Raw genomic sequence first — 27584 nt, 5'->3', positions numbered from 1 at the left:
AAATGATCTGAGCAGTAGCAGTTACACTGCTATTCATGATTATACCTCTCCAGTTGACTACTTTATAGGGAATAGCAAGCACTTACAAGAATGTTTTGTTAAATTCATAATGCTGATTTATATAGTTACCCTCATTAGTTCAGTTCAGTCTCCTGGCCAGTTGGGGTTAAACTGTATTCAAAAACTGACGTGCCATTTTTTTTTTTCTTCATGAAATTGCCAAGGCCAGATAATAAAATACATTTGCAGTTAGTTGAAGTTGTATCTTGTATAAGTGAGTCTTACATGTTCAACTGTTTACTACATTTGTCATTTCAATATTCTACAGATGATAGGTTTTTTGTTTGTTTCAGCTTTTAACTGCTTTTGAGAATGCACTGGGCTTATCAGAAAATATTCCTAGTGAAGATCACCAAGTACTTTATAGACATTTCATTCAGTGTTTATCCAAAGTAAGTTGATTTTAAAAATCTCTGATGTGATGTTTATATTCTAATTAGGAAAGTGTTCACAAGTATATTTTACTATTACTTAGTTTATTTTACTTTGATATTTTCTAGTTTCCTCATGAAATTGCTAGGTTGAAGAAGGCCTGTGAAGGAATGATAAACATCTATCCCACTGTACAATATCCATTAGAAGTGCTTTGTTTGCATTTGATTGAATCAGGTAATTTCTTCTTTATTATATTGTGTATCCTAAAAGTGTATGAGCATGTGAGAGTGATGTTGCTATCAATAAAAAAATTGTTTCATTGCCTACAGTGTGCCAATGTATTGTTTGAATATTTCTTGACATAAAAGGAAGTACAGTATGTTGCCTTTACGCACATGAAGAGGCTAATAAATGTAGGAAAGTATAGTGACACAGAGGAATTATGAATTCCTGAGTTCATTGTAGATCATTGAAGTCTTTTGGAAGGTGGGAATTGAGGAGAGTCTTAAATTTTCCATACAAATTAGAAAAACTGGAGGAGGTGAAAGGAGCCCTGAGGGCATGAACAGAAGCATGGAGGTTGTAATTTTTCGGAATAGTAAGATAGTTTCACTTGCTCTACTGGAAGGAATAACTTAAGATAGATTTTGGTTGAATAGGTTAGACCATATTGCGTAGGGTTATGAATGTCACGCAACGGGTTTTGTGAACCATGCACATTCTCAGTGTTGATGTTATGTTGCAGTGTCACAGGTACATAGTTACACATGCTGTAATACTATAAAGTAATGGAGCTTATAAATGATCTCCTTTTTTAATGAAATAGAGTAGATTCAAAACAGAGATTATGTCTTAACGTATGCCTCTCCTTTCCTGGGGAGAGGAGAGAGAACTGATGACACCCAGCTTGCTAGGAGTTGTCAGAACCTGTGTCTGCCGACATCTTGTGCCCAGGGCTGGTGTTCAGTCTGTTTACAGGAGGTTGACCCAATTGGTTTTCACATCAGTCTCTGTCCTTTCTGTCAGTATCTGTGCTAAATAGATTGTTTTTCATATAATTTGACCATCACTTTTGTCCATGCCTGTATTCAACTGATGTGAACAAAGTTCATAGAAATTAGTCACTGAAATGGAAGTAATTTGTGTTAGTGATTATAAATTATTACAGAGCTTTACTAATTGTTTTTACTTTGTTGCTACATGAGTAGACCTGTGGGGATGCTTTATGTATGAATAACCATCACATGTTTCATTATAGAAAAATTGTTGAAAACTAGGGCTAGAGGTAACCGAGGGAAAATGCCTGTTGGAAAATTATCATTGCATCTATCTTGGCTCTCCACTTTAAGTTTCCCTTCTAGTTCTACTTGTACTTTTTCCCGGCTGGTGTCTGAATTTAAATTCAGAACTGTTACCTTCAGTCTTATATTTTTTTGGTGAGAATTAAGCAGATCCCCTTTTCTTTAACTGACTCAGAAACAGACTTGCAAGAGCACTTTTCACTAATGTGAGAGAAGAACTACTAATTGTTTCAGTCAGTCAACTTATGAAGTATAAAATCAAACTAATACGGTAGTATGCAGGATAGATTGTATAGAAGATAGTTTAGATTGGGTAGATTAAATGATCTTGGGAATGAATGAACTGTGAACATATGTGAATATGTTCTACTGTAACAATAGAAAGTAACACCTGAATGAAAAAAAAAATAGAAGAGATTTGTTAGAGGTAAATGGAGGAAGAATATAATTTTACTTTTAGCTCTCTTGAAAAGTTGGTCTAATATAGAATGATCATCTGTAAGAAAGTTGAGTGGTGGAGAGGAGATGTTAGTGGACAAAGGAAATGTCCATCTGGCTTGCAGATGAGAGATCTGTACTAAGACTAGACATAAGGTTTAGAGATCACTTGCATGTTGGTTAAAGTGAAGTGTGTGACTTTAGAGGATGACTAAAATACAAAAAGCTGAAAACTGTCTCGGGTGGTGCTGGATGGCTTAAAGGGAAAGGGAGGAAGAAAGCAAAGAGGAAAGTAGAAAACAGAGATGCAGAGAAGTCTCACAGGAACATGGAGGAAACTGATGTGAAGTAACAGAGAAGGCTCAAGGAAAGAGCATTTCAGAAAGATCTTCATTGACATATTGAGCAGCTAATTTTATGATTGGGAGGCCTTTATTTAGGGCTATTCTTTCTAACCAAGGTGATTGAATTGGAACTTAGATTTCAGTGATGGGAAAAGAGTCCAAAGAAGTGGTTAGCAGATATTAAAAGAAGCAATCTAGGGATTTGACCGATTGTGTTTAAGGGAAAGGAGGAGGAAGGATACAAAGGGGATGGTAAACTTTTAGAGGAGTAGGAGGATTATAGTCGTGTTGCCTGCGAGGAGAGTTTCAAGAACAAAGGGCTAGTTAACATTGTTAATTTGCATTGAGGTCAAGGAAGATGAGGCATAATAAGAGACTTTCAGTATGAGGAGCATACTTGTGAATTTTTGTGGGTTTTCTTTTTCCACTGACAGGAAACATAGTTCCAAAATTCACCTAGTTTCTTTAGATTTTAACATGAGACCCAATAGGTTCCCAAGATAAATGGGCTGATTTTTGTAGTTGGCCTCTGGTACCCATCCCTCCACCCCTTTTTCTACTTTTACAATTGCTATTGAGAAAGTAATGGCTATTGTTCACCCTTTTCTATTTTCTTTCAGCTATTAATGGTTTTTACTATTCCCTTATTCTTGACCTGCTCATGGGCCAAATGGCACAAGACAATACTTGAAATTTCTTTTTGAAGACTGATTGAAAGCTTTCTCAATAAGCACATGTATGCCTATAATGTAGATTTGTTGAATAAACATGGCCCCTGTATTTCAAAAAGATTACAAAATTATAGAAGAAATTAGATCAAAAAGTCTGCAGTTTTGCACGTAAATTCAGTATTTGACAAAGCATTCTAGTAAAGAGAGAGCAAGTGGGTTATGCTAAATGATTAGAGAGTGTGTTGGTTTACGTGAAAAAAATCATCCTTGGTGAGGGTATTTTGTAGAACTGAAAGAAAGAGAGGTTTATATCCTGTTAAGGGGGAGTGGGTAGGTGGATATTCACACATATGGTACATCAAGGAAGAGTTTTTTCTTTGTGGGATCTTTGGCTGTAAGAATTTGTGGGATGGAGTGGTTCAGGCTTAGGTACATTCTAAGGTAAAGCATCATTCTTGGCATAGAACTTTGACAGTTAATGCAGGACAGTAGGGAGCTGTGGTTAAAGATTTCTTGTTTTCTTTTCATTGCTTCTCTAAACCAAACTTTCTGTGTATTAAGAACTTGTGGAAATCTGTAAGGTCTTTCAAGACTGACCTATCCTCCTCCAGTGTGCTTTAGTATCTGCAGAATGTGGTACTTCACAGCAGTTAATCACTGGGTTCTCTTACACTGGGGACAAATATATTTGGTTCTCTTTTGTCCTCCTTTGCATGTTGAGACTTGAAGATTCATTTTCAAAATGACTCAGTTTATAAAGCTTCACATAACAAGTAGTGAATAGCTTTTATAGTTGTCAGCTGGTAAAATGTTATTTTGTGCTAAATGACCTCAATTTATTTTATTTTGCTTTATAGCTGAAATGGGGGAGGATAAGAAAGCTTGGTTCTTCAAATCCAAACATGAAAAAGCTCAAGACTGTGTGCTCTGGAAATATTAGAAAATCTGTATGCAAATAAAAAAAATGAGTACATGCTGTTTTGTTTTGTTTTTTCCCCAAGCTAGGTTTATTTAAAAGAAAAATTCTATGGTAGTGATCATTTTCTTTGTGATGTCAGCAATTGATTAGTTATTTTTAAAAATCACCTTGTTTTGGTGGTAAACTTTAGGAAACGGAATTCTCATCAGTATTACTGAGCATCTATCCTGAACCTCTTCAGAACACCTTTTATTCTTGGAGATTTAGCATTCATGGCCCCAAATCTAACTTGTTTTATTGGCAAATAAAAATAATATTGTCAGACTTGTTTTCAGGTTGTTAAATCTGGAATCTTAGGCTCTTTTAAATGTTAAAAAGAGCAGATAAATAAATGATTTTCTATTCAAAAGAATTCAAGTTTATTTCCTGTTTCTAGTCTCCACCTATTATTCAGCTAGTATTCTCAACAAGAGTTAGTATGGAGAAGAGGGGTGAGGATTGAAGCTTTGGAATATCCCTCATTTCTACCTAGGATCAGTGATGTTGTTACTACCGTTGATGGTTTGGGGGAACACTAGAGAAAATTCCTCTTTGTCATATGTAGAGAATATGTTTCCCAGGGCTAGAACATAGTCTGCCCAAATCTCTTGATTTCTGTAATTGTGCTCCCAGATGTTAAGGAAAGTTTATCTTGTTTTAAAAGTTTCTCTTGTTCATCTTAGCCTTTTAGAAACTGTTTTCATCTACCTACCCATACTTTGTTTACCTTTGTAAGTTTTTAGGTACCGTGCTTATGGATGATCTTGAAAGATGCATGGTTGGCTTCTCTTCTTTCCATCACAGGTGTGTTTTCTGTAATAAGGGCAGTTTATGTGGCCAAGGTAGTCTGTCACGAATTACATTTCTATGGAATAAGAGAGTTTTGATTCAGATGGGTAGAAATTTAAGAATTTATTTTTTTTTTAATGTTTTATGCATTTTTTGAGAGACAGAGACAGACAGAGAGAGAGTGCGAGCATGGGAGGGGCAGAAAAAGAGAGGAAGACACAGAATCCTAAGCAGGTTCCACGCTGTCAGCACAGAGCCTGACAGGGGGCTCGAACTCATGATCCGTGAAATCATGACCTGAGCTGTAGTCAGACGATTAATTGACTGAGCCACCCAGGCGCCCCAGTAAAAATTTTTTTAAAAATATTTGTTTATTTTTGAGAGGAAGAAAGAGAGAGAAAGAGAGTGCGCAAGAGTGTGTATGGGGGAGGGACAGAGAGAGAATGGGACAGAGACTCCAAAGCAGGCTCTCTGCGCTGGCAGTACGGAGCCATATGCAGGACTCGAACTCAGCAACCATGAGATCATGACCTGAGCAGAAGTCGGAAGCTTATCTAAGCCACCTAGGTGCCCCTAAAGTAAAATTTTAATAGCTATTTTATTTTCTTTTCTAGAAGGGTGAACATTTTTATTTTTCCATAGTAATTCTCAGCTATTACTTATTAGCAGACTAAGTCTTTTGGAGGATCAGTTCATAATGGTGTTCTTAAAGGACCATTACAATATTTAATGGATGTCTATTGTATACAAGATACTATGCTAGTTCCTACCCTCCAGAAGTTACTGTTTAGCTACAGATGTAGAAACACAGGAGATATATATACATATGTATGCATATGTGTGTGTATATATATATATATATATATGTATGTATATATGACTAATAATAAAGGTGGTCTGTGGTATTGATGAATTCTATAGGCCTGTGGTTCTTAAAGTATTGTCTCTGAACCAGTAATATCAGTATCACCTGAGAACTTAGAAATGCCAACTTTCAGGTCTAATATCAGACCTACTGAAGTCAGAAACTTTGACAGTGGGGCTTAGCATTCTGTGTTTTATTTTTTTTTATTTTTTATTTTTTAATTTTTTTTAACGTTTATTTATTTTTGAGACAGAGAGAGACAGAGCATGAACGGGGGAGGGGCAGAGAGAGAGGGAGACACAGAATCGGAAGCAGGCTCCAGGCTCCGAGCCATCAGCCCAGAGCCCGACGCTGGGCTTGAACTCACGGACTGCGAGATGGTGACCTGAGCTGAAGTCGGACGCTTAACCGACTGAGCCACCCAGGCGCCCTATCATTCTGTGTTTTAACAAGTCTTTTGGGTGATTCTGATGTCCAGTTTAGACAATATCTCTGCTTGAAAAAGGGAAAAAAATACCCCACTGGTGTGCTTGAGGGTATATGGAATGAGGCATGTCTGTTTTTGGAAATTAACATTTATGGAAGCAATAGTGAGAACACATTGGGAAAAGAAAATTCATATCTAGAAGAGTAATAATAGCTGGCTCAGGTCTTTTTTTACAAGCTAACAAAAGTAGTATTTCTTCCAATTTGCTTTCATATCTCACCAAACAATACTGAAGTTTTAATTCTTTAGCTGTTATGAATTTTTTTACTAACTTGGACTGCTAAATCAGTATATAATATCATGGATTATATATTGGTGTGTATCTGGTTTTGAAAAATTTGAAACAGATAACCTAAATGGTAACATGCAAAGAATTTATCTTTGACATCTGTGACTGAAAGGGTGGCTCCACATGGAGGTATGTGTTTTAAATAGATTTCAAAAAAAAGCATCAGGCTGCTTTTTTAAATAAATTAGTTTAATTTAATTGTTTCAAATAAATTAGTTTAATATTTATTCTTCAGGTTGTAGTTTGTTGTAATTAGTTTTTAAGAATTTTCCTGTGTGATTAAACAATTTATCAAAGTGGTGAATACTATGCACGGTTTATTCTCAAGCAGAAGTCACATTTTCCACATGTTTTTATGCTTTTCTGGGAATGGAAATCCAGAGATTGAGGTTGGAGAAAATGGAAATAAAACAAAATAAATAATATTTTCTAAACTATTTTACCAGAATAAATTTGAAATAAATATAGGCATTACATGATTGTTACATAAGCTTAACCATTAACGTATATAGGAAAATAAAATTTTTGAAAGAATGCAGAAAGGTGCTACTGGACTTGTAGACTTAAGAAGAATGTGACTAAGTTTTTGTATAGTGTCTTGACAAGAAGACTGTCTTTTAATCCCAGATTCTGGAAGAACACTAGATAGGGCATCCTGGCTGTCACATCTCTAGCAGCACATGGTTGCCCAGGGAGAGAGACTGGTGAAGACACTGTCCTTAGGGATTCCTTCATTTAACAACCGAAATTGTTAGTGCTGAACAGCAAAAGGAGAGCTGGCAAGCAGGAGGCTGTGTGTCTTAGCCTAATGGCAAGTAGCGGTAGGTTTCCTGTTTGAAACCTTGAGTATGACTACAGGTTCAGTTTACCCATACTGCAGTGGGTAAAGTGGTTTCTACTTCCAAAATTTAAGATGAAGAGCATAAGTTTTTAATGAAATGTTAAAATTTTTGGTGTTTGTTGGTCTATTTAAGTTTTGAATTCCTGGAATTGATACAGTGGAAGATATGTAAAATGGTATTTGAGATTTAAGTATGTATGCTTTGGCAATTAGAAATTTGAAGTATTAGAGCCCCTGGGTGGCTTAGTCAGTTAAGCACCCCACTTTGGCTTGGGTCATGATCTCACAGTCTGTGAGTTTAAGCCGCACATCAGGCTCTGTGCTGATGGCTTGGAGCCTGGAGCCTGCTGTGGATTCTGTGTCTCCCTCTCTCTCTGCCCCTCCCCAACTCAGGCTCTGTGTCTCTCTCAAAAATAAATAAACATTAAACTTTTTAAAAAAGTTTGGAGTACGTATGCTAATCATTTTTCCCTTTTAATTCCAGGCAGTCTTACTGATGAAGGACAGCAGTATTGTCGCAGACTAGTGGAAATGGATTCAAAAAGTGGTCCAGGCTTCATTGGTTTGGGGATTAAAGCATTACAAGACAGAAAGTATGAAGATGCTGTTAGGAACCTAACTGAAGGCAAGTGTACAGCATAGAGCATGTAACATGAGGTGTAGCTGTAACCAAACTCAAGGGTCTCACTGTTTGGGGTGCTTTAAATTGAACACAACCCAAGGAAGTGTTGAAAGCAAAGAACTTTTATTACTTATCACAGTAAGGAGACAGGGAGATAGCTTTCAAGGCGGTGTCTCCCCATGGGGTTTGTACAGAAAGTGTTTATTCAGTGTATTGGGCAGGGGCAGAGAGCTGGTGTAGACGTTAATTTAATGTACACATATTCTCTTCCCCCACTTAAAGCTTTTCATGGGTTTCTGACTGCCCTTAGGATAACATCCAAACTTCTTCACAGGGTTTGCAACCTTCTCGAGTCTGATTTCTTGCCCCTTCCTTCATACTTTGCTAGCTCCCATGCTTCATTTTCAAATATAATGAATCCATATGCTGTTACTTAGGCACTTTGGTCGCGGTGTGCACGCTCAGTATATCAGCATGCTAGTACACACATTGTATGTTCAAAAAATGGCAGAAAATCCCATTGGAGGAAAAAAATCTTAGTATTACAATGAGCTCAAGGTAACTTCAGGATCACTCAGGTGGGCTTTGGTACAGGTCCACAGCTCCATATCTGCTCAGACTGGCTCATGCCATAGGCTGTCAGGTAAAACACCTAGCAGACTCCTGGGTAGGTAGGAACCACTGGTTCTGCAAAACAAAACACATTCCATCCCTGATTTTGTCCCTTCCCCTCCTCTCTTCTGCTGATAGCTTTCAGCCCTCTGATCTGAGTAACTCCGCCTTTCATCCTAGCTAACATAGTCAGTAGGTGGTTATCTTTGGGCCTTTCCTTAAGGAGTGTATATTTAAGGGGCATCTGGATGGCTCAGTCAGTTAAGCATTTGACCCTTGATCTCGGCTCAGGTCATGATCTCATGGTTCCTGAGATCAAGCCTTTTGTCCACCTCTGCACTGACAACACAGAGACTGCTTAGGATTCTCCCTCTCTCTCTGCCTCTTCCCTGCATGCTCTCTCTCTCTCTCTCTCTCTCTCAAAATAAATAAACAAAAACATTAAAAACAAAAAGGAACATATATTTAAGATATAAGTGGAAGAAATATGCTTATATATTCTGGATCTGCTTAGGTCTGAATTCCAAAACTGTCACTCACTAATTCCCAGACCATGAGAAAACTAATTAAATTATCTGTGTCTCATTTGTAAAATAAGGATAATTATATATGTTTTCACCCTGCTGCCGCCCTTAGGAATCTTTAACTTAGTTTTGCCAGGAAACTTTAACTTAGTTTTAACATTTGTCACAATGGATAGACTTACATTCAAGTAGAGATCTGAAAGACAAATGTAAGCTTGGGGTGGGAGGAGCTTTTCAAGCCAAGAGCTGAAATAGCCTGAGAGGAGAGCACAGCTGGAATTCAAGGTGGTTCAGCAAGATGTGACAAGGATGTATGGGAGCAGGAAGAGTTAAGAAATGATACTGGAGAGGGGCCCTGCACACCTTGTGAAAGAGTTTGCATGTTAAGGGCAGCCAGGAACCTGTGGAATGTTTTGAGCAGAGGAATTTTATAATTCCATTTGTACTTTTAGAGACATTCTGGCTGCAGTGTAAAGAATGAATTGGAATGGGTGGCAAGCACTTGCAGGGATCTGGGATAAAGATGGTGGAGATGTGAAGTGAAGAAGCGATGGTAGAGAAATGGATTGGAGCGTGGAATCAGTGTAGGGAATGATCATGTATGAGAGACAAGGGAGAGGGGAGGGATCTGATTTGGGGGAGTAGATGGCGGTGCCATTCACCTCATTGGTCATAGTAAGTTTGGATTTTGTGATTGCTTTTTTCCTTTTAGGGTTAAAGGAAAGCCCTCTTTGCACAACGGGGTGGTATCATCTGGCTGAAGCCCAAGTTAAAATGCATAGACCTAAGGAAGCTGTTCTTTCATGCAGTCAAGGTATTCCTGATATCTGCATTGGTGGCCAACTCTGTTTCTTTTCATGTTAAAGGAGAAAGTTGGTCGTTTAAAAAAACTCACATGCTTTATTTTGTATTTTAAGTTACTCACTAATTTAAATTTCATTGAGATGGTTAAATAATGCCTAGTGTGTATTTACTTTTAAACTAACCATGAGTATTTTTCAAAGGATTCCTTGGAATTTTGACATAGTCAGTTTAGGCTTGTGTGGAGGTGGTCTGTCTTTGTAATAAGGAAGTTTCTGGTGCATCCAGGACTTCAGGAGTTTTGGATTCCTCTCATGTAGATAAGAGCAGTCTTAGGCATCTTGGAGCCTATTTGAATGTGGTCAGATGGGTCAGGCGAGGGATAGGAAATCATAAAAAGTGATTCACTGCTCTTGACACAGCTGGTGGCCTACCTTCTGTAGTTGAGACACAGTTCACCCTGGTCCTTTTGAATCCAGCTTCTTTCCCCTTCCGGTGTTCCTAATTTGCTAAGTTTGTTACCAATGGTTTGGCTAACTTTTGTTATGTAGCAGATACAGATATAGATACCCATTGTGTTTCAGGATGTTCACTTTTATTATATGTTATGTAAAGATAGAGATTTTAAATTCAGATGTGTTCTGTTTTAAATTCAGATATTTCCTTAAAGAATTCAGGGAAGAATCTATCTTTAGCTCGGAATTATTCTTCATGTATATTATTTTGGCAATTTATTCTTACTGTATCTCCAATTTATTATTTTTTACCCTTAACAAGAAGAAATAAGTGAAGTAATACGGTTGTCTTCATTCAGATGTCCTTAATTTTGTCAGCTCTGAAGAACATAGATAATCTTGGTGTATCTGGTGGCAGTCTTCATCAGAAGAATCTTTGTCTCCGTTTGAAAGCAGAGGCTTTGATTAAACTCTCAGATTATGAATCTTCAGTGGAAGCAATCTGTACTCTTGATCAGGTAGTCTTATCATCAGGTTTTTCCCTTCAACTTTATTTTTTCCAGTCAACCGGGCACCAAACACTCCCTCCTTCCACAAATACTTACTTAAATAAATTTTGTGTTCGAGGTATGAATTCACCACATCTGCCTTTTCCAGATCACACACTTGGAAACTTCCAAAGTTATTTGTTTGCCTCTTGGTTAAGTACTTACAATGTTTTTCATAGGTGTGATTTCTTTCTTTAGTATTGTTCTTATTCTCCTTTTCTCTTTTTGCCTTAAGTTATTACGACTTGATTTTTTTTAATTTGGGACTCTAAATTTTTGCCTCCAGAAAAGATTTCATAGATTATTGACAAGAACAGTTAAGGACTCAAGTAGCTTCATAGTAGACAATATTATTTATTTGTTTTTCAATTTAATAAAATAGAAGGAGAATGATATTTAAGAAGGAATTCTATTTCTTAATGTTTTTAATTCAAGCATTTAGAAATTCTGTGTCAAAAAAACTATAAATTATGAATTATAACAACATGGTATTTTTAAACAGTTTTTTCAGATAAAGGCTATTTTTTATCCAAAATTAAAATTCTATTACCCAGTGTATTGTAGGATTTTGAATTTTTAAAATATCATTGTTTGATATATTTCAAAGGGCTTTACATTTCATTAAAATTAGAACAGTTGTTAGCATCCTTCAATAACTAATATGTTAATTTCTTATTTTCTACTTGCCTTCTACCAATAGTGTGTTTTTTAAATGCTTTGAGGTCTTTCCAATCTTTCCCCTGCCACACACACACACACACACACACACACACACACAGAAAAGTTTCTTAGAGAGCTGGTGAAGTCCAGGTATGAAACAGAAGATGTATAGGATGAGCCCAGAACATCTTAGAATGCTAGAAAGCAAGGAAACTATATAAGGCTACTAGAATTATGTTAGAAAGGCTTAGGAACTGTCATGGGTTGATTGTCACTGGCTAAAGGGGAGTTTGAGCACCAGTAACTACAGTAGATTGAAAAATACCAAATATGCTTAAATCCATGTATTCAAGATGAAAAAAAATAAAACATTCTCAATAAAAAAAAAATCTTTGGAGGGTGCTGAAAAAAAATAAAACATTCTCAATAAAAAAAAAAAATCTTTGGAGGGTGCTGAGGAACCATTTGGAAAGATTCAAAGTATCTTACCTTTCCTTTATGAACTGTTCCTCAGGATAATCAAATAGATAATGAGGGGAGGGAAATTTTGTTGTTGTTGAAGTATTCCATTGAATAAGGAAAACTGCCATTTTGCAATCTGATCTAAGGCATTGATGATCAGTGGTTGCTAACATTACCAAAAGAAAGTACCATACATAACAAGTGCATGTACACATGATGTAGTCTTGCCAAAGCATTAAACTGGAATCAGATTAAGCTTTCAGGCCTAACTACTAATTTACAGAAGATATAGGGGACCAAGGAACATGTCAGGACCATGAGACTGCATTCGGTAAAATCCAGACTGTGTGAAAACTGTGACAATTGGCCCATATTTTTCAACAGTTAAATTGTGAGGGAGGAAAAAAGACTGGAAGGAAGCCCTATAGATTAAAAGAGACTTAATAGACATACCAGCCTTTTGAAATGTATGTACCTTATTTGGATTTGATTAAAACAAATGGATTATTCAAATATTTTCTGAGCCAACTGAGAAATTTGAACACTTGCTAATTTTTTTGATGATACTAAGGATGTATTGTTGGTTTTGTCTAGGTGTTTATAATGGTAGTATGATTGTGTTATATAACAATGAACTTAGTTTTTAGATATTCGTACTAAAGCATTGATGAGAAGTTATCTGGGATAATCTAAGCAGTTGTGTAGTGAATTGAGTGTAGATATGGATGAGAAAAGATTGGATTTGAGTTAATTTTGAAGGTAGATAATGAGTATATGTGGAATTATTATACTATTTTCTAATTTTTTGAAATGCATTTGCAATTTTCTCTAATAAAAAGTTATAAAAATGAATGTGTTCATACTGATAGAAATCACTATGTCTTTATTTTGTGCTCTTCTATGGTTACTCTTTAATTAAAGCAAATATTGATGATCTGTGTTGAAAGAGACTTAACAGCAGTTCTTTACAATCATTTTCTAGGTTTCTGATGCAAATAATATCCCAGGACTTTTGGTTCTTAAAAGCTTGGCCTATCTGAATAAAGGCTCATTAGATGAAGCTTCAAAGGTTGGTTTTTTCCGTTCAAAGGGGGAATTTTTTTAAGTTACAAGTTACTTTATTTGAATAAGGAATTGACAGATATCTACTTTGTAGATTATGGAAGACCTTCTCTCTTCTTACCCTGACCTAGCTGAAGTTCATGCCCTGGAGGCTTTGATTCATTTTACCAAAAAGGACTATCCACAAGCAGAGAAATGGTAAAAATACATATAGATTGCTCATAGATCTAGTCATATCTTAATTTATTATATTTCTCAAAAATTCAAAATGTGTGGATTTGATACAGATCCATTGTGTATAAATTTGATCTGTGTATGCGTGAATATTTTTAAGAAATGTGTTTAGCATGTAGCGCAGTACCTGTGAGAAAATTCTGTGAGATGGATTTGAATTCTGACTGATCATAATGGTCAGTGAGCATATATAATGTTTGGTGTGTGCTCCTAAACACTTAGCACATTGGTTAAGCTGAAAGGCCATGTGCTTTTACAAACTCCTTTTCAAATAATTTCCTCTCTCATTATAATCTAAATTATAAAGTAATAACTTGTTTCTGGTTTAGCATCTTTGAATCACTCAAACTTTGTCCCAACTAAGTTTCCTACATTGTGTGTATGCATATCTTTTTACTTCCCTTTGGTGACTTAGTTTCCAGAGAGCTCTCGAGAAAGATGCTGAAGTTGCTGAATATCATTACCAACTTGGGTTAACATATTGGTTCATGGGTGAAGAAACAAGAAAAGATAAAACAAAGGCTCTTACTCACTTTCTAAAGGTAAAACGTGTGCTACTATTTAATTCTTAGTTGAAATGGATTCATTGTAAAATCATAAATAATAATCTTATAAGTTAGGTACTTAAAATTACTGTTTGTTGAATTGCTTTTTTTTTTAAACTGAAGTTTTTGGTGTTTGATCTCTGTCACATAAAGTTTTGTGAGAATGTTATATGGGTAAGGAGAAAATAAAAATATAAAAGATACTTATCTAACTTTTTATATTTTAAAGTTTATTTATTTTGAGAGAGAGAGAGTGTGAGAGAGCGAGCCAGCACTTGAGCAAGCATAACCGGGGAAGGGCAGAGAGAGAGGAAGAGAGAGAGAATCCCAGGCTGGCTTCATGCTTAGCACAAAGAATGTGGGGCTTGATCCCACAACCATGAGATCATGACCTGAGTCAAAATCAAGAGTCGGCTACCTAACTGACTGAGCCATCCAGGCACCCCTAAAAGTTACTTATGTAAGAAACAGACATTATACAAAATGAGACGTAATTATCTTTGGAAAAGAATATTGTTTTTAAGTAATTTCTAGTGTAGTTTTATGGCCATGTATACTTCCAGATGTATAATTTCTCATATTTAAAATGTTTAACAAGTACCAGTGTCACATTCTTACCTTGATGCATAAAAGAGGGTGAATATAATAATAACTCTAATTTCACATTTCTTTTTAATAAAGAAATAATATTTTTGCACTTGTTTTTTATAAGCAGTGATGACTAGGTTTCCTGTTGCTTTAAATCTTACATTAAAGGACGTGTTGGCATCTTTTTCTATGTTTAATGAAAGTGTTCCATTTTTCTTTTAATCTGTGTATTTATCTTTTGTGTTTTTAAAGAGACCCACTCAAACAAACTTTAATTTTGTGTTGCTATCCATCTCTGTTTCAAAGGCTGCCAGACTGGATACATACATGGGCAAAGTTTTCTGCTATTTAGGTCATTACTACAGAGATGTGGTAGGAGATAAAAACAGAGCCCGTGGCTGTTACAGGAAAGCGTTTGAATTAGATGATACTGATGCTGAATCTGGAGCTGCAGCAGTTGACTTAAGTGTGGAGCTTGAAGAAATGGTATGTCTAATAACTTAAATATTTTTCTTTTTATCCTGAGTATAGAAATAGAAATATTTTTATATATGTATACTTGGAAGTTATTATTTCTTTAAATTTTTCTTTGGAGATACAATAGAAATATTTTTGCCACTGTTTATGGAGAAACTTTTCATTGACAGACATTACATCACTCCTCACTTATTGTTGAAACTGTAGTTCAGAATAAACTAGTATAAGTTTAAAGAATCAAAAGTGGTAAATGAAAATATATTTGGGTACTATACATAGGTGGTCTGTACTTTCATGATATTCACTATCTCTAATATTAGTCTTTCTTAATCAGTCTTTTCTTCCTTTTTTAAGGAAACTGCCTTAGCCATCCTAACAACAGTAACTCAAAAGGCAAGTGCTGGAACAGCAAAATGGGCCTGGCTGAGGCGCGGACTGTACTATTTGAAAGCTGGTCAGCATTCTCAAGCAGTGGCTGAGTAAGGCGCCTTATTATATTTAAACTGTTAGACAGCCTGTTGGTTCCTTAAACTCCTGTTTATACCCAAAATGGACTTGACAAGTTTCCTCATTCCAGATTATATTTTGAGAGAAGAAATAGCAAAATTTATTTATAGTTGATTGGTTCTTATTATCTGCAAGGCACTGGAGAATGCAAAAATAGATTAAATGATGTCCTGTTGTTAAGGGAATAGCCAGTCTAATGAAGTGAAGTCTTCCTAGTGTTATACATGTAATAGGTTCTCAGTGGAAACTTAAGGAATGATAAAAAGCCAAGGCTGATACCTTTGTTGTTCTTCCAGTGACATGCTTTGTATCCCCTGGGGGCAGGGGATACATTTGACACGTTGAAGTCCATCTGGAGCAGCTCATTTTCAGTTATTTGGTTTGAATTATACTTGAGAATAGAGGCACCTGGCTGCCTCAGTTGGTAGAGCATGCAACTCTTGATCTCAGGGTTGTGAGCTGAAGCCCCACGTTAGGCACAGAGTTTACCTTAAAAAAAAAAAAAAAAAAAGAATAAAATATATTTAATTAATAGTAAATATATAATAAAATATTGTAATAACTTTGTATGATGACAAATGGTAATTACACTTACCATGGTGAATATTTCATAGTGTCTGTAAAATTCAAATCAGTATGTTGTACACCCAAAACTAATATAATATTGTATATCAACTGTACTTCAGTTCAAAAAAAAATGAAAAAGGCAAGACTTTCTGTTTATAAGGAAGTGTAACAGAGCATTGGCATTTCCTAGTAATGAGATTATAATATCTATCAACTTAATTAGGTTTATAAGACCTAAGCCTTTATGTAAGTTTTTTTGGTTATACTACAAGTGATAAAATTTGTTTATTACTACAGTCACCCCCAAAACTTAAAATGAATACTTAAACGTGAATGCCCACAATTAACTATAAGCCTTGTATGTTTTCTTTTTAGAAAGGATTAGAAAGTGCCTTTTTTCTGAACCTAACAAATTGTTGTAAACAGTTATTTTTTTCTTCTATTTGTGAAAACATTAACAAATATATATATATATATTTGGATCAACATAAAGTTTCTGATTTATGTAAATACCTAGGCTGCCGTGATATTTCTGTTTTGGTAACAGGATCAGTGGGAGATTACTAATTGTCATGAGGCATACTGAGATATATACCTATTCTGGTAGGAAACTGGGATTCTTTCAGATAGTCAAGGAAAAAAATTCTGGTCAGCTCTTGTGCAAGAAAGTATTCTTATTCATTCCAAATTTGTAATAAAATTTCTTAGTATTAAAATATGAAAGTTATGAAAAAATTCAAGTTATAAAAGGAACAGGTATACCTGCTTTAAATAGCACTTTGATAAATAGAAGTAATCATGGTTGTATGTGATTCAACTGAATTCTTTATTTTATATTTTCTTGTCAAATGTGGAAGTAGTTGTTTTACATTTAGTTGTCTTACGGTTTACTGAAATTTTAGTTTACAGGCAGCATTAAGGGCAGACCCAAAGGACTTCAATTGTTGGGAGTCATTAGGAGAGGCATACTTAAGCAGAGGTGGCTATACCACAGCCTTGAAATCCTTCACAAAAGCCAGTGAGCTGAACCCAGAATCCACATACAGTGTGTTTAAGGTTGCAGCAATACAGCAAATCCTAGGCAAATATAAGGAGGCGATAGCTCAATACCAGCTGATCATTAAAAAGAAAGAAGATTATGTGCCAGCTTTGAAAGGTAATTTTTTCATAGCTCCTTTGACTTTTGTGATACTAGAGTATAAAATCCTTGTGTAAATTTCCTAAATGTATTTCATAACCTGAAAAGGACTTCTTTAGTCAACAGTGGCTTCTTTCATGAACCTCTTATAATATGGCTTGTTATATAGATTTGAATATAGAGAGATCAAATCTTATTTCCTAACAGTTAATCAATAGTAGTATGATAAAGATTTAATTTTTAGACAAACAGCATGATAGCTATTTGATCTAAAAATGGATCTCTAAAACAAGAGTTTTCCTCCTGTTATATTTTGGTAATTAATTTACCATATCTTCAAAATATCTCAATACCTTTTAATTGCTTTTTAACTTACAGAAGATTTTTTTTTCACTTTTTGAACTTTAAGGGCAACTTACATTGTTTTGTAATTACCTAAATTAATTTAAGTTTCTCCATAGATACCTACTCCTTAACAAATGATTTTTGGTAGTACAAAGTAAAACACCATCTATATATAATCCAAATTTTTTATGATTATATCTAACCATTTAAAACAACTTGGAGCCCATTAATATGTCTTTTACTCCATTTCTTTTTACTTTTTAACTAAACAACTGCGGTTTAAATCAGAAATAGTGGGGGCGTCTGGGTGGCTTGGTCGGTTGAGCGTCCGACTTCTGCTCAGGTCATGATCTCACGGTCCGTGGGTTCAAGCCCCGTGTCGGGCTCTGTGCTGACAGCTCAGAGCCTGGAGCCTGTTTCAGATTCTGTGTCTCCCTCTCTCTCTGCCCCCTCCCCCCCGTTCATGCTCTGTCTCTGTCCCAAAAATAAATAAACGTTAAAAAAAAAAAATTAGAAATAGTGTATATTGTAAGCAATGCATAACTTAGGCCTTGAAAACTTTTGTTTTAATTTTGTAAAACTTCCCTCAAAAGAATTCACGTTTATTAAATCTTTACTGGGTACTTTAGGAAATTGCTGTTTCATTTATTACATTTTTACTGTGTAGTTTGCTATCTAGTTTTGAATATAAAAAGATGAGATCTTGCTTCACAACAGTTAATAAATAGTAATATGATGGAGAATAGCATTTAGGTAATATCACCATTTTCAAGGCTGAGGTTTTAAGAGTTAAGTAATCTGCCCAAAGTCAAGGAAATTCTTTCTATAGATTTTTATCACTTCTAGCACATGTTACTGCAACAGTACTAAGTGTATGCGAGACCATACTTAAAGATAATTTTTATAAAATACCGTTAAGTTTGTTTTCTGAAAAGTGGCTTTAAAATAACACTGCTACATTTTTTAAAGTTTATTCTAAGTGTTTCTGTATGTGTTTTAATAACTATAAACTAACTGGTTTTAGGTTTGGGCGAATGCCATCTTATGATGGCAAAAGCAGCTCTAGTGGATTATCTTGATGGGAAAGCTGTGGACCACATAGAAAAAGCACTGGAATATTTTACTTGGTTAGTGTTATTCTTATTATTCATTGTGTTTATTTTCTTAGCATTATCTTAAAGCCAAATTTAGAAAATCTTTCTGTATTTTTTCTGTGAGATACAGCAATCAGTACTCAGAATATTAAACATAAAGAGTAACGGAGTAGCCAATGAATTCTATAGCACACATATTGTATTAACGTGGCACTGGGGAACAGATACAGTTTCTTGCTCTTGTTGACCTGCTGGCTGCATAAGGAAGGGTGGGAAGAAAGAAGCATTCTGCTAGAGGAGCAGCAGCTTGAATACTGTGCATCAGTGTTCCCTTTCAGGAGACCTAGAAATGCCAGTACCTCCAATTGAACTGATTGGGAACTAGGACTTGAGGTGAACAGTATGATTTATATTCAATGGTAAGGGCCGCTTCTAGGTATATTGGTAGGGTTGAAGGTGAGGGGAAACGAGCAATCTGCTCCTGGAGAGAATCTGTGTAGTAAAAAAAAGTGATGTATAATATTAAGGGAATCAGAAAAATTTGAGTAAAGCTGGTATTTTTATCGAACTGTAAATTCACCAGCTAAGTAGAAGTGCTATTTGTGGTAGATGATTTTAAGAAGTCCACATGTTGCACATACGTTTGAAATTTTTTTTCTTAAACACCTTTCTTATGCTTCCCTTCCTTTCTTTTCTGACTTGTCTTCTCTTCTGTTTCCTGTTGATTTAGTTGCTCCAGAATATGAACCAAATATGAAAAGAAAACCTTAGCCTTTTTTCTCCCACAGGTTTTTATTGCTGCTTTTCAAGTCTCACATTATATAGATCTTTCCAAAGAGGAAAGGGTATTGTGAACAGGGCATGCTTTGTTTGAACTAGTATTTAAGAGTAATTGTGAACCTTTGATGATACTTGAGATACAAAAACTGCCTTTCCGAGAATGGGAAATTTTGTTCTGGGTAGCCCATAGCTTGTAGCATTCACAGCCAATAATATGGAGATATATAAAACTCTTAAAGTGATAATCCCCAAATTTATATTTACTTCTGGATGTAAAAGTTCGTACTACCACAATTCTTGTGTAAAGGTGATAGAAGTTATTTCACCTTACAGATACTTTATTTTTTTATTGAAAGAGTTTAGGCTATTAAAATGGCCTCTGTTTCCCTTTTCTCCTTCTATTTTCTTCTTTCATGTTGTAGATTTTATTCACTTTTATTTTGTTTTATTTTATTTTATTTTACTCTTTTCATCACAACAAGTGTACTGTTTAACTCCCATTCTCTTTTCCCCCTCATCTCCCACCCTCCTCCCCTCTGGTAACCATTGTGTGTTCTGTATAGTTAAGAGTCTGTTTCTTGTTTCTTGGTTTGTGTCTCTTTTTTTCTTTTATTTTTCCTTTGCTCGTTTGTTTTGTTTCTTAAATTTCACATATGAGTGAGATCGTATGGTATTTGCCTTTCTCCAACTGACTTATTTCGCTTAGCATTATCCTCTCATGCTGTCGTTTTTAGAAGTTATGCTAAGATATTTAAGCAGAGGAACTACAAATAGTGTTGTCCTTCCTCCTGATTCTCACAGTGGGCTCTCAGTGATGACTGCAGTAATTAATCTTATCTCTCAGAAAGATACTGGAAAATGATTTTTGGCTGGACTCTTTTAGTAGAAAAGGCTATGAGAAATGTTCCATCTGCTTGTCCATCTGCCAGTAACATAGCTGTTTGTGATGGCTGATTATTGAGACTTGGCTTAAGTGGAATTGTCATGTTTTATTTATAAGATCTTGAGAAGAGAAAAATGAAGAGAAATAGTGAGATTTTTCTCATTTTAAGAAGAGGTGACCTTTATCACCATAATTAATATTTTTATTTACTCTTTTAAGCTTGTGCATTCAGTCATATTTCTTCAATAAATCATGAGTTTTCACATTTTCATATTTAGCTTTTTGGTAATCTTGGTCTTAGTAAAAATCCTTTGGACCACCAAATATATTTAATATAGCACACATTTACTAGTCATTTTTATTTGACCAAAGACCAACAAGCAAAAACGTGAGTTTATAATAGTTAACTGAGAGAGAGCTACCAACTTTACTACTTTGGTTACTGTTTAAAAGACAAACACAGACAGCACAGTTCAAAAAAATTCAGTTAAAGGTGAATTGGTCCTGGAAAATGTATTGGTTTATTTATGTGATTTCTGCTACTTCTAATAAAAATGAAGAAGAGTACCAAAGAGGTGTTTGCAAAATTTCTGGCGTTCGAAATAATCACTTCTTTCCCCTTCCCCCCTTCCTTTCTTCTTCCTAATAAGGGAGTGATAACATGTAACTTATTTGGAAAGAATTTAGTAAAGCATTCACTGCACTTAACCAAGGAAGTAATTCTTAATCAAGATTGTAATGAGACAGATAAACTTCCTAGTTTTTGGAAATAACTTGTAAGTATAAAAATAAAATAAACACTGTTTATTTTTTTAGGGCTCTGCAGCATCGAGCTGATGTGTCTTGCCTTTGGAAGCTAGTTGGGGATGCTTGTACCAGTCTGTACGCTGTCTCACCATCTAAAGTAAATGTTAATGTTTTAGGAGTCCTCCTAGGTCACAAAGAAGGAAAACAAGTATTAAAGAAGAATGAGCTCCTCCATCTTGGAGGAAGGTAATTTACAAAGTTTGCTAGTTAATGACATTTACTTTGAATTAGGACATTTTAACAGAACACAGCATTTATTTTTATATTTCCACAGGTGTTATGGTCGTGCATTAAAACTGATGTCCACATCTAATACATGGTGTGATCTCGGAATTAATTATTACCGTCAAGCACAACATCTAGCAGAAACAGGCAACAACACAAATGATCTTAAAGAGTTGTTGGAGAAATCTTTACAGGTGGGGTTTTGAGAAATTTTTTATAACCTTTTTAAAAAAAGAAATGCTTTTCTGATGTTTTTGATAAATGCTATCATGTTTTTACATAAAACCACGTTTATCTTGATATAAATACTGATGTTCCAAGATACCAAAATTAATCTAATTTTACTTTTTCAGTGTCTGAAAAAGGCGGTGAGACTCGACAGTAAAAACCATTTATACTGGAATGCTCTTGGCGTGGTTTCATGTTACAGTGGTAAGAATTGCATAACACTTCAATATTATTAGAAGATTGCCTGTTTCAGGTAATAAAGTTCAGTTTCATCAAACTCTGTATTTTTTAGGTATTGGAAACTACGCCCTTGCTCAGCATTGTTTCATCAAGTCAATCCAATCAGAACAAATTGTGAGTGTTTTATGTGTCTGTCTGTGAAAAAGAACTTCAAAATTTCATGTTAATAACTTTCTCAGGCTGCCATGTAGACAGGGACCTAATTTTATATATACATCTTTTAGAATCCTGTTGCATGGACCAACTTGGGAGTCTTATACCTTGCAAATGAAAACATTGAGGTAAATGTGTTGTCTGTTTTGTCATGTTAAAGAACATTCTTTATATATGAATGTTACCTCTTTGTAATAGCTTTATATATGAATTTTTTATATATGAATATTACTTCTTTGTAATAGCTTAGCTTCTTGTGGAGAAATACTTTGAATATTGTTGCCTATTCAGTATGCTCACCTATATGCTAGATAATTGATGGCATTCCATTTGTTATATTAAATAATGAACGTGTAAGATTTATTTTCCTTTTCATATCACTGAAGAAATTTTGGATTTATAATAATGTTTTTCATTTAAAGATTAGGACAATTTTGTTATGGTTTATTGGGGTGTTTTTCTTTTTATCTGTACATGTATAAGAAGAGTCCAGTGTGGGCTGTGTTAGGGGTGGGGTGATGAAGTAAAAGAGGTGATTAGTAATGTCTAGCAGATTAAGTTTAGCCTATGTTGGGTGATTTAGATTTGGCTTTAGTGGATATTAATTCTTTTATATGCCACAATGTAATTTGTCATACTGACCAGTTATATATTGGAGAATTAGAAATATAGTAAGTAATTGGAAGCATGCTTGTAGGTCATGTTTAGTAGTTTCCATAAATCTATAGATAATAGAACATCCATACTATTTTGTGTTTCAGCCGTTATACTGAATATCATCCTTTTAAAATAGTTTCAGTAATACTCTCAGGGATAAAGTAAGTCATTGCCAAGATTGCTTCAAAAGCCTGTAAATAGAATGAAGGAGAATATTAAGTTAGATCTTAAGATATGTGAAAATATTTTTAAAAATTTAAACATAGCTAGATCTCAGTTAAAAAACTCTGAATGTAGTTTTATGATAGTACAACTCAGTTGCTGTCCAGGAGTTATTGTTTTCATAAGAATAATAATAAGACTGTTTCCTGTCACACATTGATTTTTGAGAAAACAGTATAAGGCAGCATATAATAAGTTTTTGTAGTAGAAAAATAAACATGCAATTTAATGTGTCCAAGTGAGGTATCTTTAAGGTTTCCTCACTGCTTAGCACATATTTATGCTGTCCATTCTTTTTTTGCCAAGTTTCAGGTACGTCTCTTTGACCTCCTTGCCATTAGTTCTTATCAGGCCAATTAAGCTTCAGGAGAGGGCAATAGATACTTCTGTCAAACCCGTGGCTAGCAAACACGTGGGTGATTGGTTAAAAGTTCTACAGACTATGAGGTGCATCCCTATTGCCCTTTCACTGGGGACCAAAACCCTTAAGCCTGTAGAGAGAGCTGTTGTACCCAGGAGTTTCTAGGACTATGTAGTTAAAACACTGTTTTAAGCGTTGCTAATTGTGTTTAAACAATGAAGTTTTGGACTTGTAAGTATTTATGTTGACAAGTCTGACTTACCTTCTTCTCTTATGCTTTTTAAACATAAGCAATTTAATACTAAATTAATAAAATGACATGACATGTTAATTTTTGCCTTTTTTTTTCCTAGCAAGCTCATGAAGCTTTCAAAATGGCTCAGTCCCTTGATCCATCTTACTTAATGTGCTGGATTGGACAAGTAAGATATATAACATATAGTTATTAATAATCCTAGGGTATAAACAACCAGTTAATATAAAATGATACAAGTAACCTGTTAATATAAATAGCAATGATAATGTTGGATAACAGGTAACATAAGAGGACTTCCTTTGTGCCAGTAATTGTGCTAGTCTCTTTGTATATAATTATTTTGGTTAATCTTTCATTGATCCTTTGAGATGGTGGTGGTTGTTAAACTCTTTTCACAGATGGGGAAATTGAAGATTAGAGATCCTTAGTATTGTGCCCAAGGGCATACAGCTTATAATGATTAAGCCTTGATTTGGGGGGCTTTGGGCTCCATCAGCCTGACATTATTATGCTAAAAAACCCTTGAACTCTGTTGTTTAAAGCACATTTACCAAAAATATAAACATCGACAAAGATCATTTTGATTATGTTTTCCCATTTTCTGTAAAATCTTTATATTTGATTTGGTGCTTGTTTATGAGTATTCTTCCTCTGCTTCCCCAAAGTTCAGAGTTTTGTACTGCCAGATAGGAATCCAGATACTTGGTTATGAGTGTGAGTCTGTCACTGACTGATTTTTAACATATCACTGCTGGATTTCATTTTCTTTACCTGAAAAAGATTGGACTGAGTGGTCTTCAAGGTCTTTCTAGTTGAGAAATTGTAATGAATTAGTAAGTAGTTGATTGTTTTGGTTCAGAGAATAGCAGGAGCATCACCCATATCAGAAAATCAGCCATCAGAGTTTAGAATCTTTTATTCTACCTTTGACTCTTGGATCTAATTCTAGGTAATTGGTGAAGCAAGCAGAGTTAGAAAAGTAACTCCTTTCTCTATGAATTGTGGTTAGCATCTGGGAGCTAACGGCATTACTACTAATCTCTGTGTAAGTTGGATGCAGGAGGCCCAAGAATTTGCATTTCTAACTGCTTCCAAGTGATGATGCTGATGCTGCTCCAGGGACTTGACTCGGAGTAGCACTGCTCTAGACCAATAGATTTTGGATGCTAATCAGAGCCACCTAGTATTCTTTTTTTTAATTTTTCAAGTATTTTATTCTTTTTTTTTAATGTTTATTTTTGAGAGAGTGTGTGTATGCAAGTGGAGAAGGGATGGAGAGAGAGGGAGACAGAGAATCAATCAGAAGCAGGCTCCAGGGGCGCCTGGGTGGCGCAGTCGGTTAAGCGTCCGACTTCAGCCAGGTCACGATCTCGCGGTCCGTGAGTTCGAGCCCCGCGTCAGGCTCTGGGCTGATGGCTCGGAGCCTGGAGCCTGTTTCCGATTCTGTGTCTCCCTCTCTCTCTGCTCCTCCCCCGTTCATGCTCTGTCTCTCTCTGTCCCAAAAATAAATAAAAACGTTGAAAAAAAATAAATAAATAAAAAAAAAAAGAAGCAGGCTCCATGCTGCAAGTGCAAACCCTGATATGAGGCTTGAACCCACAAACTGTGAGATCATGACCTGAACTGAAGTCGGATGCTCAACCTACTAAGCCACCCAGGCACCCTTCAGTTCTTTTTATCTAAAAATAATTTATTTCAAGAGTTAACTGGTAGATTTAATCAAAATGGTAACAACAGAAGTGAGACTTTATATTAATTTTTTAATAATATTAGTAATGTATGATAACTAAAAAAACCCTGATTTTTAAATAAAAGATATAGGAGCTTGAAAGTACTTTTATCTCATAGTCTATAAAGTTAAAGGCATAGGTATATTATTTAAATCCCTGACACACTTTTGAAAAATAAATATGTTGAGACTGTACTCCAGGTCTGTGGAAACTAGAAATCTAGAGGTAAGGACTTCCTTTTTTAAAAAGCTTACCCAGGTGAATCCAAGATGATCGTGTGATTAAGAACCCCAGTCCAGACAAATACCAGTATGAATGGATCAAGGGTGAAAGGGAAGGGAGAAGGTAGCACAGCTTTATCAGTGTTCTGAGGAATTTTATGTGGATTATTGCACCACTGCCTGGTTGCAGAGGGAATTCGGAAAGCATTTGTCAGTTTAAGGGCCAATTTGACAAGTTATTCTGGTCCTCTGAGCCATGGGAATGTAGTAGCCAAGATTGGAAAAGAAATTAGCTGTGCTTTGAAGCACAGCTAGTAAACCTTTGGTTCTGCCAAATAATTTCACTTTAAGAACCTCTTTTTTCCTTTTATAGGCTCTTATCGCAGAGACAGTTGGAAGTTATGACACCATGGATCTTTTCAGGCACACTACAGAGCTTAGTATGCATGTAAGAATTTGAACATTATTGAGGATTCATTCATGAATAAAGTATTATTCTTGTTAAGAAAACGAATAGAGTGGTATCAGATGTTGATAACAGCAGTTGTCTCTATTCTTTATTCTATCTTAGAAATTATCTTTAAAGAACTTCTCATTTTCATCTTGCGTTATCTTTCATAAGCTCAGGAAGAAATGACATGGGATTCAATAGATACAGTAGTCATTTAGAATAGAAACTGAGACCCTAGAGAAAAATCAACATGAGATAAGGAGTAGGCTGGCATTTCTTGATTATTTACAAATGTGTTTTAGAACTCCTTTGGTAAGTATTGGTTTAATCTCTAAAAATGGTGCTTAGAGAAGGATATCAACCCATTAGGTGGGGCTTTGTTTTTTTGCCCTTTATTTAATCACATGTGATTCTCCTACTTAGGGTTGAAGCAAGTGATTTAAATATGCTCTGAGCTGTGTTGTATCACAGTGACTCTTTAATTAGAGACACTTTGCAGTTGAGTTAAGACTAAGATGTGATATTTACTGTATTGAAACTTGCTGTTTTATAATTTTTATTGGTATATTTATTATCTTATATTCACTTGTTAACTTTGTCATTTTTAAAGACCGAGGGAGCAATAGGTTATGCTTATTGGGTCTGTACAACATTGCAAGATAAAAGCAACAGAGATACTGAGCTGTACCGGTACAATATCGTTCAGATGAATGCTATTCCAGCCGCACAAGTTGTTTTGAGTAAATACATAGGTAAGGTATTCAATATTTGAATAACTCAGTATTTGAATAAATTGTTGAAACAGTTGAAAGAAGTTTTAAAATTAGTTAATTCCAAGTAAAATACTAGTGTTCCTTAAGACATGAATTTGCTTTTTTTTTTCTCCAATGGTCAGTCTCCTTTTCAAAATGTGTAAGGCCTTTTGAAGAGTGATGAAAATTGCTGCTACCTAATGATCACAATAAAACTGATTTCCATGTTGTAGTGGAAAGCATTTTGGAGTGTAATGGTCCTGAGTTGTTGCTGTTCTATCTCTGCCATTTATTTCTCTACAGTCTTAGGCCAAGGATTTTACTTCTTTTAACTTCTATTAACCTTGGAAAGTGGAGTTAGTTAATAATATCTAGATGGTAGAGATGTGAAAATTAAATGAGATAATATGCTTTAAATTCCAAAATTAGTGTGTTTAATCTCCCACTTTAACACCTGATTTTTCTTCAGAATACTGGAAAAATACATGTAGCCTTAGGAAAAGGACAGAATGGTGAAGTTTCATTAACCATCTATTGTAAAATTTTCCTTTCTTCCTTACTAAAACTACTAGTTTTATTACGAGTTTAATCTTGCCATTTGTAGCAACATGGATGGAGCTAGAGTGTAATAAGTCAAATTAAATGAAACAAGTCAAATAGAGACAAAAGAGTCAAGTAAGTCCAAAAAGAATAAGTCAGTAGAGTCAAATAAGTCCAAAAATACCATATGATTTCACTCATATGTGGAATTTAAGAAACAAAACAAACTAGCCAAGTTTAAAAAATAAGAGAGGTGACAAACCAAGAAACACACTCTTAACTATACAGAACAAACTGATGGTTACCATAGGGAATGTGGGTGGGTGAATGGGTGAGACAGGTGATGTGGATTAATTAAGGAATGCACTTGTGGTCATGGGAGGTGGGGGGGTGGAAAACTACCAGTGGCTTTTAGTCTC

The 27584-nt window shown here is 35.2% G+C and overlaps 1 protein-coding gene across 4 annotated transcripts in view; it reads left to right on the top strand.

Moving 5' to 3' along the window:
- The window catches only part of SKIC3 (SKI3 subunit of superkiller complex), an 88036-nt gene that overhangs the window by 17651 nt on the left and 42801 nt on the right, over window positions 1-27584 (top strand). For all 4 annotated transcript variants that reach the window (XM_015065404.3, XM_027037714.2, XM_053224987.1 and 1 more), the window contains 20 exons: window positions 354-452; window positions 561-669; window positions 7903-8043; window positions 9889-9990; window positions 10811-10950; window positions 13085-13171; window positions 13259-13362; window positions 13814-13940; window positions 14838-15017; window positions 15363-15487; window positions 16985-17238; window positions 18590-18692; window positions 21139-21315; window positions 21404-21548; window positions 21708-21786; window positions 21875-21936; window positions 22047-22103; window positions 23569-23637; window positions 25796-25870; window positions 26484-26625. In XM_015065404.3, the coding sequence (XP_014920890.2) occupies window positions 354-452; window positions 561-669; window positions 7903-8043; window positions 9889-9990; window positions 10811-10950; window positions 13085-13171; window positions 13259-13362; window positions 13814-13940; window positions 14838-15017; window positions 15363-15487; window positions 16985-17238; window positions 18590-18692; window positions 21139-21315; window positions 21404-21548; window positions 21708-21786; window positions 21875-21936; window positions 22047-22103; window positions 23569-23637; window positions 25796-25870; window positions 26484-26625 (2377 nt within the window). The remainder of the gene's footprint in view (window positions 1-353; window positions 453-560; window positions 670-7902; window positions 8044-9888; window positions 9991-10810; window positions 10951-13084; window positions 13172-13258; window positions 13363-13813; window positions 13941-14837; window positions 15018-15362; window positions 15488-16984; window positions 17239-18589; window positions 18693-21138; window positions 21316-21403; window positions 21549-21707; window positions 21787-21874; window positions 21937-22046; window positions 22104-23568; window positions 23638-25795; window positions 25871-26483; window positions 26626-27584) is intronic.

Source organism: Acinonyx jubatus, chromosome A1 (genome assembly GCF_027475565.1).
Source record: "Acinonyx jubatus isolate Ajub_Pintada_27869175 chromosome A1, VMU_Ajub_asm_v1.0, whole genome shotgun sequence".
Taxonomy (NCBI): domain Eukaryota; kingdom Metazoa; phylum Chordata; class Mammalia; order Carnivora; family Felidae; genus Acinonyx; species Acinonyx jubatus.
Note: the sequence above shows the minus strand (reverse complement) of the source record. Positions and strands in the feature narration are given on the sequence as shown.